This window comes from Mesitornis unicolor, unplaced genomic scaffold (genome assembly GCF_000695765.1).
Source record: "Mesitornis unicolor isolate BGI_N332 unplaced genomic scaffold, ASM69576v1 scaffold24576, whole genome shotgun sequence".
NCBI lineage: Eukaryota > Metazoa > Chordata > Aves > Mesitornithiformes > Mesitornithidae > Mesitornis > Mesitornis unicolor.
In genome coordinates this window covers 43004-56317 of record NW_010192016.1, presented here as the reverse complement: position 1 = coordinate 56317, position 13314 = coordinate 43004, and the positions used below count along the sequence as shown (strand labels likewise).

Here is a 13314-nt window from a genome sequence, read left to right as displayed (position 1 = left end):
ACCTTATCACCATGTACCAGTACATAAAGGGTGGCTACCAAGAAGATGGAGACTCCATTTCCATAAGGAGTCACATGGGAAAGAGGAGGGGTAATGGACACAAGTTGCTTCTGGAGAGATTCTGATTGAACTCCAGAAGAAGTTTTTTTACCATGAGGTCAGTCAGACATTGGAGCAATTTCCCAGGGGAAGTGGTGAATTCCCCTACACTGGTCAGTTTTAAGAGTCAGCTTGACAAGGTGCTGACTCATCTCATTTAAACTATACTTTTACCTCGAGAAGGTTGGACTGGATGATCCCTGTGGTCCCTTCCAACCTGGTATTCTATGATTCTGTGACACAAAATGCAAGCTGTATTTACACTTCACACCACTGTTCAGAAAGCACTTCAAGGCACTGAATGCATAAAGCTGTACACAGCAACCATGAGGCTGAACACAAACTATCCAACTATCCTCATCAGCGTGGAAAACCAAAGTTAGCACAAAGGCATAGCAATGGTCATGGAGAAAGTCCAGAATGTGAATTAAACTGGGAAGGTTTGGGATTATGTTGCAGCAATCTGGCTAAGGAGAAAGTCCTGCTGTGAGAAGGAGGTTGGAGACACCAATGCATATCATAACACATAAAGGCTACTAGTATAATTAATACTGATATTCTTAGTGAGCTATATAGTCTTTAAAATAAACCTTTTTATATGCCCATCCAAATAAACCAGATTCATGAGAGTTCAAAATATACAATTTTCACCAATAAAACCTCTCATCTTCATGTGCAGCAGAACAAAGCTATTTGCAAATGTTTAACTGACATTTGAAAAACAAACCATTAAAAAGCAATCCCACTGATAGAAACAGAAAGCAATACACTTGATTTCTCTCCAAGACAAACGCTCTAAAAGGGAAGGTGTAAATTTGGTTCCCCAAAATAATTTCCCTTCAATTATGTAGCTTTACAATTAAGAACATACAGCGAGCCATTAAGAAACACAGCTTGCGGTTAAAGTTTGTCTAGTTTGCTTCCTTTTCATCTGAAGTCATAGCATTGTATCGCAAGCTGCAGCCTAATTCCTAGTTTTCCTAATTCCTAATTAAACTGTGCCTAATTCCAGTTTACTCCCAGTGAAAGGACATACATTTTGGTCTCATCCTACCCTTGTCATTGTAACCAGCAGGAGTTTTGTCACTGATTTGATGGAGCACAACTGGGCACGTGGAGCAAGCTTAGATCACTTGACAGTCTTTTGCGGTGCCATTGCTGAGTGGTGACCCTGGGGATTTTAGTTTACAGCAGAGGATAACGATGCTTTCTAGCAAGAAGCAGAGATAAAAGGTACAGTCTAAGGAAGCAGCATGGCATTTTTCTGCAAAGAAATGCCACCAATTACAAAAATAAGCACGGAAGAAGCATTCAGAACACATAATGTAACACCAAGTTTTGTAGGTGAGATTTAAGTGTTTCCCAGAAAGAATCAGTCTCTAAAATTTTTCATAAAACTTCACACATGATATGCTACCTGCTGATATGTTCCAGCAAGTATGACTCACCCATCATACTTCTACCATTTCAAACAAAGCTCCGCAGTATTTTTAATTTAGTTTTATCCTTGACTTCTGGACTTTTTGGTATTTGTTCCCTTTCTCTTTGCAGGCTCTCACCCACTCGTGCTCTTCTGCCAACAAAGCAAATATTTAATGTTCTCTATATCTAATGCTGGCTCCTTGTACACTAGAAGACTAGCAAAACATTTCTACGACGAGTTTTGAAAGAGCTTCACAAATGCTTCCATTACCCTTGTCTGCTGCAAAAAATCATGAGACCTGCCTAAATTGCCACTATGCAGTACAGAGCTCAATGGCAGGGATCTGAGTGCCAAGGAGGACATCAGCTCTTTCACCAATACCATCCTTCCTCTGTCCCATGCTCTGGAGCATCTGCAGCTCTGTGGAAGCTGAGTTACCCCACTGCAGCTGACAACAATCCTAAAAGTGAGGTATTCAGAGTGGATGGAGAAACATCTCCTGTGCTTATCTCTGGTACAGTTGGTATTATGCACAATTATACGCTCTTGATCTTCTTCTTAGTGCAGGAGAGGCTCAGAACTAGGTCAGGCCAAAGATCTACCTGCCCAGTGCCCTCTCCTGACAGCCATCAATGGAGATACACAGGGACAGCATGTGGTATTTCCCTTCTGTGTTCTTCCAGCTCCACTCATTCACAGGACTCCTGATCTAGACACATTAGACCTGGTTTTTATGTGTCTTGCAAATCTCAACGGATTTATCTTCCGTGAGGTTTTAGCCATGCCCCCTAAAAAACGTACGAACGTGTCTTGCTTTGGATCTGCCTCCTATTAGCTTTGTTTGATGCTTCCTAGTTCTCATATTGGAGGGAGCAGCCAACAACTCATCCCAGCACTTCCTCTCTCTGTTATCCTTGACTTCACGGATAGCCCCCAATTGAAGCTGCCCATCTCTGGTAGCCATTTCCACATACAGAGCCGTGCTGTACTTCTGATCAACCCCTGGTCCTCCTTTGAACTGCCTCCAGTTCCACAGAGTCCTCTTGGATATCAAGCATGGGGGGAAAATGCTTGTGCAAAATACTCAGGATATAAGCAAAGAATGGATTTACTCAGTGCTCTCTGTTCATTTACTCGTAACAGCTCTATTCGGTTTAGTTTTACGATTACTGTTGAGCAACAAGTGGATGGGTTCCCAGAGACCTCTGGCATGACTGTAAGATCTCACCCCTGCATGGTGCTGCTCAGCTTGGCACCCATAATTTTACGTGCATCAAGTTGGCTCTGCATTCTTCCTTTTCAAAATGCTTTATAAAAGAAAGGCATCATTAATTTGATGAAAATCAACAACAAGAGTACTAAACTTTAAACTTTTTTATTCAACTCTACAGTACATACACTAACAGTAGATTAAGTGGGATCAATCTTTCAGACTCCTTAGAAAGCCTATGCCTTCAAGAAGTTGCCAAGGTCAGTAAATGCGTGAATGTTTTAATGCACAGCCAACCCTTTCAACAACCTTTCCACCCCACGAGTTTAAGTGCCCAACTTGTTCCACATCACCACATTCAGTATTGTGAATTTATTAAGTGTGACAGCAACCCACAAGGCCTCCACTTGGGAGATCTTTAGACTTCCTCTGTGACTTGCTCAACGCAGGGCGTCGTGCTAAGGACACAGCAGCCTGCACTCCCAACTGCTGCAGTGGGAACAGCTTTACTGAGAGAGGCTCCTCATTCTGACGGACACAACGCGAGTGAGGTGGTATCAACACCACTCAAAATCACTTCTCAGTTCTATCTGCTGGCCTTAAAACCCCAAAGGGTGATACACACAGACAAAACAGGCCTCTTCAGCAAATACAGCTCTGTGGTGCACATGTGAATTTTGGTGTGTCAGTCTCATAAGAACATCTTCCCATCACAAGTCTGGGTCTCATCCGAGGAGTACTTTGGTTCACATAAATTTCAATCTGAACAACAGCAAGAAGCATGTCATGCCATCAGATGATAACAGAGAAAACAAACTGGTGTCAGGCTGTGACTGCCCACTCTCAGCACCGACTGGAACATAATTCAGGGTGACTGCTGCTGCTCCTTTGACTGCTCTACACTTCTTTTCGAGTGTTTTGAAGTGGATCAGCTGCCACTGTATCTGACAGTAAAGCATGTGCTTGCTTGTGCATGGACTAGACCTTAAGACACCTTAAACAGAGCAGTAAGAAAAACACCACCTAAAGATATTTTTCTATTCTTACAACAAAGGAGTGGGGGAACTCAGCCTGTTCCCCTCATCAGGACAAGCTGCGTGGCTATTCCTTGAGTAAGATGGACTCCCTTCATGCTCCTGCCAAGGCACCCACCTGAAAAATGAGATGATGGGGGTTTTTTTGGTCTTGTTTTTGTTTTTAAACATGTCTGTTGCAGCACCAAATTTAACTGTGGTGTGTTTGGGTTTTTTTCTGTTTTAAATAAAACTGGACTCTGCAGTAAGGTTCAGATCAACACAAAACTGAGCATTCAGTAGACATTTTTGTCTACATGAAAACTCCAGCTCAATAGCCAAATAGGCAATTGTGCTAAAGCCTGTGAGTGCAAAACTAACATTTCACTACTGTGTAAATATTCTTACGCACAGGTTGTGCACAGCTTCTTCAATGTGCTATTTTGTTGACATTTTAGGCTGCTAAGTCATTTTTATACAGCATTATCATGAATTAAATAAGCCTGTGTAACACGTATTGATAAATAAGCATCTTCAAATTATTCCATTTAAAACCATCTGTGTTTCCTTCCTTCTCACTTCTGCTCTGGGTGGTTATATTGGAAAAAATGTTCTCGCATTTATGCTGCATTTTGAATCACGACTGATGACAGATTTTAGTTCATGTTCTTGCCTTGACCTTGTCATCTTACCCCACCCAGACAAATATCCCAAACATTTCAAAACAGTAGAAGCTTTTTCATCCAGTTTTTAATGCAGTGCCTTCAGAAAGCAGCTCCAAAACAAGGCTGAGCTAATTCGGGACGCCAGCAGAGGGCACTTCAAGCTCAGAGGTCCATCAGAAATCGTTTTGTACTTTACCTTATGGGCTGTTACAACTCCCTGCCGAGTTCTTAGATCCCAAAGTCAGGAGCAGGTGAAACTACGTATGAGAACATGAAGCCTACAGGAACAATTCGCCCATTTTAACTGTATGTAACTGTTGTGTTTTCACGATACAACAAAATTTTCTCTTTTATTATCTTTTATGTTAAATACAAGAGCAGAATATTTGCCTGAATCCAGACACTGCAGAGCTCCCGTTTGCCATTTTTGTCAGATGCCAGTAGTAACCAAGAAAGCCTGACAGTGACTTGTTACAACGCATACAAGGCAGGAATGACCAGGATGCTCAAGATGCCAAGCACACTTCTGATGCTCCAAACGAAATATATGATTACAGGGACTTTCCTAAACCTGATGAGGGTCACTGAACACCTTCAGTAATTTAAAATAATCCTGCTCTGAGTCCGTCACAGATACAGCAGATAACACTGTTTTAGGAAAGCTTATTTGACTTTTTATTTTTTTTATTTGAATTACATGTTCCCTCAGTTTCTGTAGAAACAAGAAACCCTTATTGTGGCACTTCTCTAAAATTCTGGACTTGTACAAATCATTGTTTTAATCCACTATAACAGTAAATAATTTTAAAAGGGACTGCTAATGTAAATCTTCTCCATATTATGTCTTCTTTCTACCAAGGCACATGGCTTACAAAGTGGGGACTGCTGGAGACTCCTCTGGATCATCAGAGACTTTTCCTTAAGGCCTTTTTAGGACACAACCTGCTTTATTCTTGGCAGCTTGTGAGGAACTGGAAAGGAAGGTAAAATACTTGGGCCAGTACAGAATGGCAAAAATACCAACAGCCACCTGCTGAGCACCAGAAATTAATTCAGGCTCCAAAATCTGGGCACATAGGCTCTTCACAAGTAACTACCTGGCATTAAACACAAAATCATGACTCCAGGCTGTCTATTTTCTCATGACAAACATCTCTGTGCGCTTCATTTTTTTCTTGGAGCGTCGCCTGGACTCAGCTTTGCATGTACAGTGCTATGTATTAAAAGGAGAAACACGGCTGCAGAAAGATGAAAACCACACTCAGCCCCCTCTGTCTCTGTGCCATTGCTGGGCAAAGCCTGCCTAGAGGCGAGGGCAGGGAGGACTGCGACCTGAGAGTGCGCAGAAAATTGGAATTAGACCCAGCTGTGCTGCACCTGATCCACATTTCTAACAGTGCTGAACTACATCCCAAATCCTCCTCTTACTCAGGAAGCCTTGCAAACTGGCCTGTGATCTTAAATGCCAGTAGAAATTGCCTACTGCAAAAGATGCTGTTCTTGCTCTGTCTCATCCCCTCTCTGCCCCATGTTGCAGTCTCATGGCTGCCCCACGGGCTCCCGTGGAAGGCAGGAAACGGCCAAAATTGTGTCATCTTGTGCCTGAAGAGCTCCTCACACTTGTGCTGCAGGAAGGTGAGCACAAGCAGGCTTGACCACAAAAACACTGCAAAGGCAAGAGAAGAGAGGGGAAACAAAAGCTCTCTCATCCCCCCAAACATCCCTCCTGCCCACAGCCTGGTGCCGCGCTGCCATCACTGCTCCTCCTGATGCAGCCGGCAAGGCTTCAGTTTCCCTGCCTGCATGCAAGCCAACACAGCTGAGATGGCAAGAGAGGGACAGAGAAAGCTGCATTTTCAGCTCTTCTGGAGGAAAGAAGGAAGGGGGAGCTGAAAGCAGCGAAAAGCTATTGGAATGCCAGCTGCTCTCAACGTACATTGGGCAGCAGCGGGATCCTGAACACCAGTGACACAGTGTATCAAATGGGAAGCTATTAAATCACCATTAAATTAAAGCACAACAAGATTAAGCAAGGAGGATTAATCAGGCAGAATTAAGTGGCTGAAATGTGGAGGGTTTTCTCCCTTGTTATTCTTATTTACTGTATTTCTCAAGACTGGTGGGTTATTTTTCATTTTCTTTTCAATACAGGGTCCAGGGTGCAGTGGTGACAAACTACTGAGATGCACAGGGATGTTTAAGATGGTGGGGAAAGCACTTATGGTAACATTAGATGGGTGAGTAGCAAATAATGCACAAAAATACACTAGATCTTTTCACTAAATGAAATCATAAGATGCAAAAGAAAAATTACCATTTTGCTAGAGGTCAATAGAACGACACAGAGTGAGTTCAGAACTCGTTCCTGAAACACTGATAATTTAAAAGCCTGCTTTCTTTTGGAGTTCACCTCAGACGGCTCACTGGCAAGGATAATCAAAGCAGCAGCAGCAGCCGCCACCATTTACCTGATGAGGATACACTGGTTCTCACGGCGCTTCCAAAGGCAGCGGTAGCACTCGTTCGCCACAGCGAAGATATGAGGTGCAATCTCTCCCATGTGGTGCTTGCTGTATCGCTCCACAGCAGCGCGGTCGTACAGTCCTGGGATGCTCTTGTAAGGGTTCACGGAGGCAACTATTGAACCAATATAAGTCTGCAAGCACACAGACACCCCCACAGTTGTTATTACACACAGGGTAATAATATAGTGCAAGCATGAGCAATAAAACAGACTGCCACAGATCTTCCTCTTTACCTTATTAAAGTCTGACTGAAGCCTTACGAAAACATAAGAAGAGTAACTTGAGACACACCATTTTTCCCAAATGAAAGACAACAAATACACGTTTGCAAAAGCCTAGCAATCCTTTGGATAAAGGTGGATAGTATTTTTTCCTGCTTGCTTTCTTTTAACAGAAGCAAAAATCGTTTCCACCTCTGTATGTTTTCATGCTTACTCCACCTACAGCCCAGAGCTTCTTGGCTGTATGAATCCCTGTCTTAACTCTGCTTACAGCTGCACAATAATGTCTATGAGCTTTGGCCTACAGCTGCTTCTCATGTGTTCTTAGGGACTTACTGAACTTAATAAAAGCCTGACTGTGTCCTAAGTATTGGTGCAGAAACCGTATTTCCACATACAGTATCCAAGTCCTTCTCTGCTGCTCATTTTTAAAACAGAAGTATCAGACATTACGGCAGACACCAGCACCATTATATGGTAGCAGGCCCTAAGAAAAGCACGTGAACTGGCAGGTGCTTCCAAAACAATGGGTTTCTGCAACTTAATTTATTACTGATCTTATGTACAATGGCAGCTAACAAGGTGTCCATTTCTATCCCACTGCAATTAGAGAGTACATCAATCAACACCACCCAGGTAACAGCTTATGCCCATTCCCATTCCTTTAACTCATTGGGTTGTGGTAACACTATCATTTGCAACAGTCTTTTCGCACTGCTGTTCATTTTCTCAGTCCCCTTCTATCCACTTCAATGTGTCTTTCAAATAAAATCAAATTAAGTGAGGTAGGAGATAACATTACGCATGTTACCACCAGAATTTCTAGTACCTTTCTGGGGTGTGTGAAATTAATTGATATATCATATGGTGCGTGTGGTGTTACCGCTGTGATACTAATTTCATTCTGTTAAGCACCTTTTCAGTGGTTACAGGCAGGAGGGTAACACCTGGCTTCAACAGCCCCGCCGTGAACTTGCAAAGAGCCAGGCTGTGAGGCCTCCAGCCCTGTAACATGGTCCCCACGCACAGACAGATGCTTTACCACCAGTCAACCCTCTCGTCGCCAACAGGAACCAGCTGTGAAGCTGACAGCAGGACTGGGGATCTCTTCACCCCTGCATCACCCTACCCAGAAAGGGCTGGATAAGACGAGCAGCATTTTGCACACCACAGAAAGGCAGCCCCATGTGCGCCTCCGCAGCTGCCATCTTCTCTGGCAAGCGGAGGCACTCACTGAGGCCCAGGGACCATCAGCTCCCCCACGTTTTCCTTTCCTCTCTGTCAGTCTCTTCCCCAGCATTTACACTGCACATCTACCTGCCTCCCTCCTCTTAATTAACACATAATTATCGCTGTGTGTCAGCTCTCCTTTCTCACAGTTCCCCTGCTGTTACATTCTCCATTACCCACCTGTTCACCCTCCATCAGGCTCAGCACAAGCGGCAGCTTGGAGCTTTTCCTAAGAGGACTACAGCAAAGTCCTTGAAATTATGGCAATTTTATTATCTGCGAGGGGAATATTCCTCCTCACTGTAACTCAAATACCTTTTACAGAGCCGTGAACTTTCAGTCTGTGTTTTATAAAAACCCACATGCTGTGCAATAGCTCAGAAGGTTTCAGCCAGAGGAGAGACACCATTTCAACACAAGATCGTAACGCAGGGCAATTACAGCACTGAGACAACAGCTTCATTTCCTGGGATCATCCCCTCTTGGGTTCTTAAATAAATGATTAGGAAGTCTCTGAGAACAAACTACTTCATTTTGATACATAGTTCAGCACATATTGCAAGGGCAAAATTTTAAGATTTTTTTTTTTAATTACATTAATATAGAGCCAGCATGACCAATAAAACAGACTGCTACAGATCTTCCTCTTTACCTTATTAAAATCGGACTGAAGTCTTACTAAAACATAAGAAGAGTAACTTGACGCACACCATCACAACAGATGCCATGGCAAAGAAGCGAATTGAAAAATCCTTACAAAACACAGTCTCATCTAACTTTATAACTGTAAGCACCCACTCCATAGCTTCTGTGTAATCAAGTACCTGACAGAACACCACCACCACCACGCTGCTCCTTGATCTTCCTGTGACAAAGCACTGGCAAAACTGCACCACCGCTCACTACAGTGTGACTCTTCTCCTTTCTCCTATTTCAAACTGTAAATGTCACGAGAGGCGACAGCAGCCCACTACTGCACAGACTGGTTTAACATCAGGCAGTCTTTCACATGGCCTAAGCATAACTCTATAAAGATAATACAAACACTTCTAGAATATTAGTCATTACTGTGAATAAGAAAAGTTTATTATTAAATAAAGTCAGCTGTCTTCATTGCCTCATAATTCACACAAGATATCATAGAGCAAAAGGTAATGTATTACAAAAAAAAAAAAAAAAGCTGATGAATAGCAGAAACAGTACTGCTGAAAACAATTCCCAAGTCATCTCAGGGAGTAACTCTTAGGACGTCACTGTTTTAAAAATTCATTCTCTCTCTCTCTCTCTCTCTCTTTGATCTCGGAAAAAAAACATTAAGGGCCACAACTTCTACTGAAATAGCTCCAATTTTGTGGTTCCAGTCCTCTGGTGCTTTGAGTACATGTTACCTCTTTGCAGAACAAGCTTAATGTGTGCATAAATTGCCATCAAATTATAATGATACAACACAGAACAAACTCAAGCACTCAAAAAACAACTTCCACATCCCAAGGCAAGATCACAAAAAAAGTTATATTCTTCATAGACACAGTGGATCAGATTTATCATCTACGAAGTGTCATAATCCAACCCTGGAGCAGCCACAACTCGATATCTGCACAGACTAACTACGAGATAGCCAGCTCAAGCGAAAAGTTCCCCCTTAACCCAAGGTAGCTCAGCAAGATATCAATGAGCTGAAGCAGCACCGTTACTAAAAACTATTCCTATGCTTTAAAAAAATTCCCATCAAAAGACAAATCTTCCCAAAGTCTTTGCAAACTTCCCCTGGCATGCTCAAGAGCAGCAAGATCTGCTGCAAGAATCACTTTTCACATCCCTTCCAGACTTACTCCTTTTCCCATCCAGTAACGATCACATGCTCTTACTAGTGGTAGTATTTTCTAAACAGTAGGTGCTACTCCTGCAAGCCTCTACCCTGGCACCTCTAAGAGCCACGAAGTCAGTGCAGCATGACCAGCACCTACATGCAGAAGAGCATGACTTCACCACCTCCCACTTCGCAGGGCTCTGCTCTCCCTCCCCTTGGGGACCCCGAGCAGCCACCCAACGCAGTCCCTTCCTCGGAGGGCAGACTTCCAGGTTTTGCAAGTCTGAGCACCTTAGCAGCACTTTAGCGGTGTAAAGATACACAAAAAAATGCCTGATATTGTCTTCTGAACACTATTTCTGCCTATTTCTCCACTATTTCTTTTTTTCCACTATTTCTTCTGTCTATATCAGACATCATCATACGGCAAATTAAAAGAGTTAACAGTCAGAAGCGGGATCTCTAAGTTACTTTTATTATGTTAACATCACAAGGTAGCCATTCAGATGAAATTTCAGAAAAGGGATTTTCACATAAGAATGTCACTTCCACTTTGCTTAAAAGAGAGTGAATTAAATTTCCTCTTCATTCTTTGCAGTTTCTAGTCTGATTCTCACAGTCACTAATTACTTATTTTAATGAATACACTCTGAAGTAGTTATGAACAGGAAAAATGCTCATACATCTGCCAGAGCACTAGCAAGCAGACAGTCTTGCTGACGATTTCTAGCTGAAATACCTGGAGGAGTATTTCAGAGAAATACCATGTAGAGCTCCTATCACAAGCCTGAATTCTTAAATCTGTGGCAACGAACAGGACAGTTTCCTTTTCGCTGTTGTATGACCAACTCAGCACTTCAGACAGAACCACACAGACTCTCGAATTATTTTGTTACAGGCTAAACCAGCAACAACTTGTTATCAGATCACCACTAATATATTCATTTAAACCCAAGAATAAATGAAAGTCGAGTTATTCAGCCTGAATCAGAACACAGCGCTTTGATTACCGTATTGACAGGCTGGGCTCCTTCTCAACTTCCAAAGTTTTACTGAAATTTTACATTGGTAATGCATTTCCCAAAACACTGGCAGTCACAAACCACAGACACCCCTTTTAGCAAAAAAAAAGAGGAAATAAGGCTGTTTGCTGATTCCCTAAGAGGACTTTCAAAATTAGAAGTTCAAGCCCTGTCTTCTCAGCTAGACATTAATGAGATGGTATTGCAAGAGTCAGAATGAAAGATGTACTTGAGAAAGGAAGAGATTTTTTTTCATCTATTCTCCAAATGCTTTATTTTTGTCTTGGTTGATGCTTTCTGATAGCAATCAGCTTTGAACTTGTGCCTTGAAATCACCCCACACTTCTTCAAACATTCAAAACCAATTAGTTCTTTAACAGGGCTCAAGAGCTCAAAGATTTCTGATACCCACAGAAATACTCTAGAAAAACTTGCATGGGTCAGAGCAGTCCTGTCTAACATCAGAGGGTTTTGTTGGGTTTTTTTAAAGGAAGACACAGTCAGTTTATTTTAGTTTGATGTTGAACAAATATAAATGATGTAAAAAGCTCTATCTGCTAAAATATACTTTTTCAAGTCAGTTTAAAATTACAAGAAACAAGTTTGCAATAGATGAACTAAATACAGTTGAAATGTCTTTCCCATGTAGAAAAGGCCTTTGGACTAAAAGAGGAAAAAGTAGACTAAGAAATTTCCCCTTAAATTTTTTTTTCAGTTTCTCTACACAGAAAAAACAACAAAAAAGGAAACTGCCCTATTGCAAGATCTCTTCATTAATCCTATAAACCAAACATACTAAATACATCAGGACCACCGTGCTGTCTTTTCCCCTTCACAGATTCTTTTTGGGCCTCTCTTTTCAGGTTTGCCTCAAATCCAGCAACCATCCTCCATCCACTTATTCCCTTTTATGTCAAGACTTCTGCACCTCCACAGCAACATTTCTATTTCTGAGGAACTTTTTTGATTTCTGTGTTTCACCCAAGCTTGCTTTTCCCATTTAAAGCCATCAGTTTTATATCATGCTGCTTTTCTCATGACCTCCTCTTACCCTCTAAATCAAGGTAACTCCTCTGTACTTCCCAGACTTCTACTAACTGAGACATCCCATTCCTCCTTTCTTAAATAAATATATAAGGGGAGAGGAGAGTAAAAAAAAAAAAAAAAGGACTTATTTCAGGCTTGCATATCTCATGGTACAGGGAGGGTGGGAGAGAAGGCAGGAGCAGGCTGGAGGACTCAGCTAAAGGTCACTGTGTGCTGTCTCCTGATCAAGTCTTTGATCAGCACTCACAACAGAAACTAAAACCGCTTGCACTATTAAAACAGGCACAAGGAGACGACGTTCCCCAATTTCAATCACCATGTTTCTTCAATGATACCAGAAATCAATACATTCTTCACAACGTGGTACTAGAAATGTCAGAAGTGATCAAGTGCAGAATTAAGATGTTTTGTTACCAATACATACATTAACACTGAGGGACAGCCCTTTTGTCCAACTCTCTTTTAAGAGCACTTTCAAGACTTTCTGGCTTGGGATAAGAAAAAATCTATCCTCATTATAGAAACAAAAGCATGCTTACAGATGCCTCAAAACTTATGTTTCTAGGTTGGTTTTGAGCAACCTTGACTTTCCTGGAGTCACTCAAGGAGCTGATACTGTGTCTGAAAAGTAGGGGAATTTTTTTTTTAAAAGGGCTACTAGTATCAACCTGACAATTTATTCACTAAGTATCATTTTCTGGGCTTACCCTTAAAATGGGAAACTTCAAATAAAACTGCAGTGCAAGTGGTTGACTAAAAAGCTATCCATATGTGCCCTTTAGACAATGTATGAGAAAGGATTTTCCCACACAAGTCGTGTGTCTCATACCTTTAAATCGTCAAGTCTACAGTAATGTTGCTGAATTACAATACCAGTGTTTTCACAGAACGTGCAGAGGCAGACACTACTTGAAAGACCACCAAACAGCTGTCATCTTCATTATGTTTTCAACACCTAATTTCAAGGTGTCCGGATGCAACACCCAGGAACAGAAGAGTGCCCCACGCTGCAGATACGGCCTCCGTCGCTCCCCTTTCTCTCAGGTAAG

At 42.0% G+C, this 13314-nt stretch overlaps 1 protein-coding gene across 1 annotated transcript in view; it reads right to left on the bottom strand.

Annotated features, from left to right (window-relative positions):
• MYO10 (myosin X) overlaps positions 1-13314 on the bottom strand; it is a 125802-nt gene that overhangs the window by 69621 nt on the left and 42867 nt on the right. The window contains exon 3 of the mRNA XM_010186940.1: positions 6879-7066. Coding sequence (XP_010185242.1) covers positions 6879-7066 — 188 coding nt within the window. The remainder of the gene's footprint in view (positions 1-6878; positions 7067-13314) is intronic.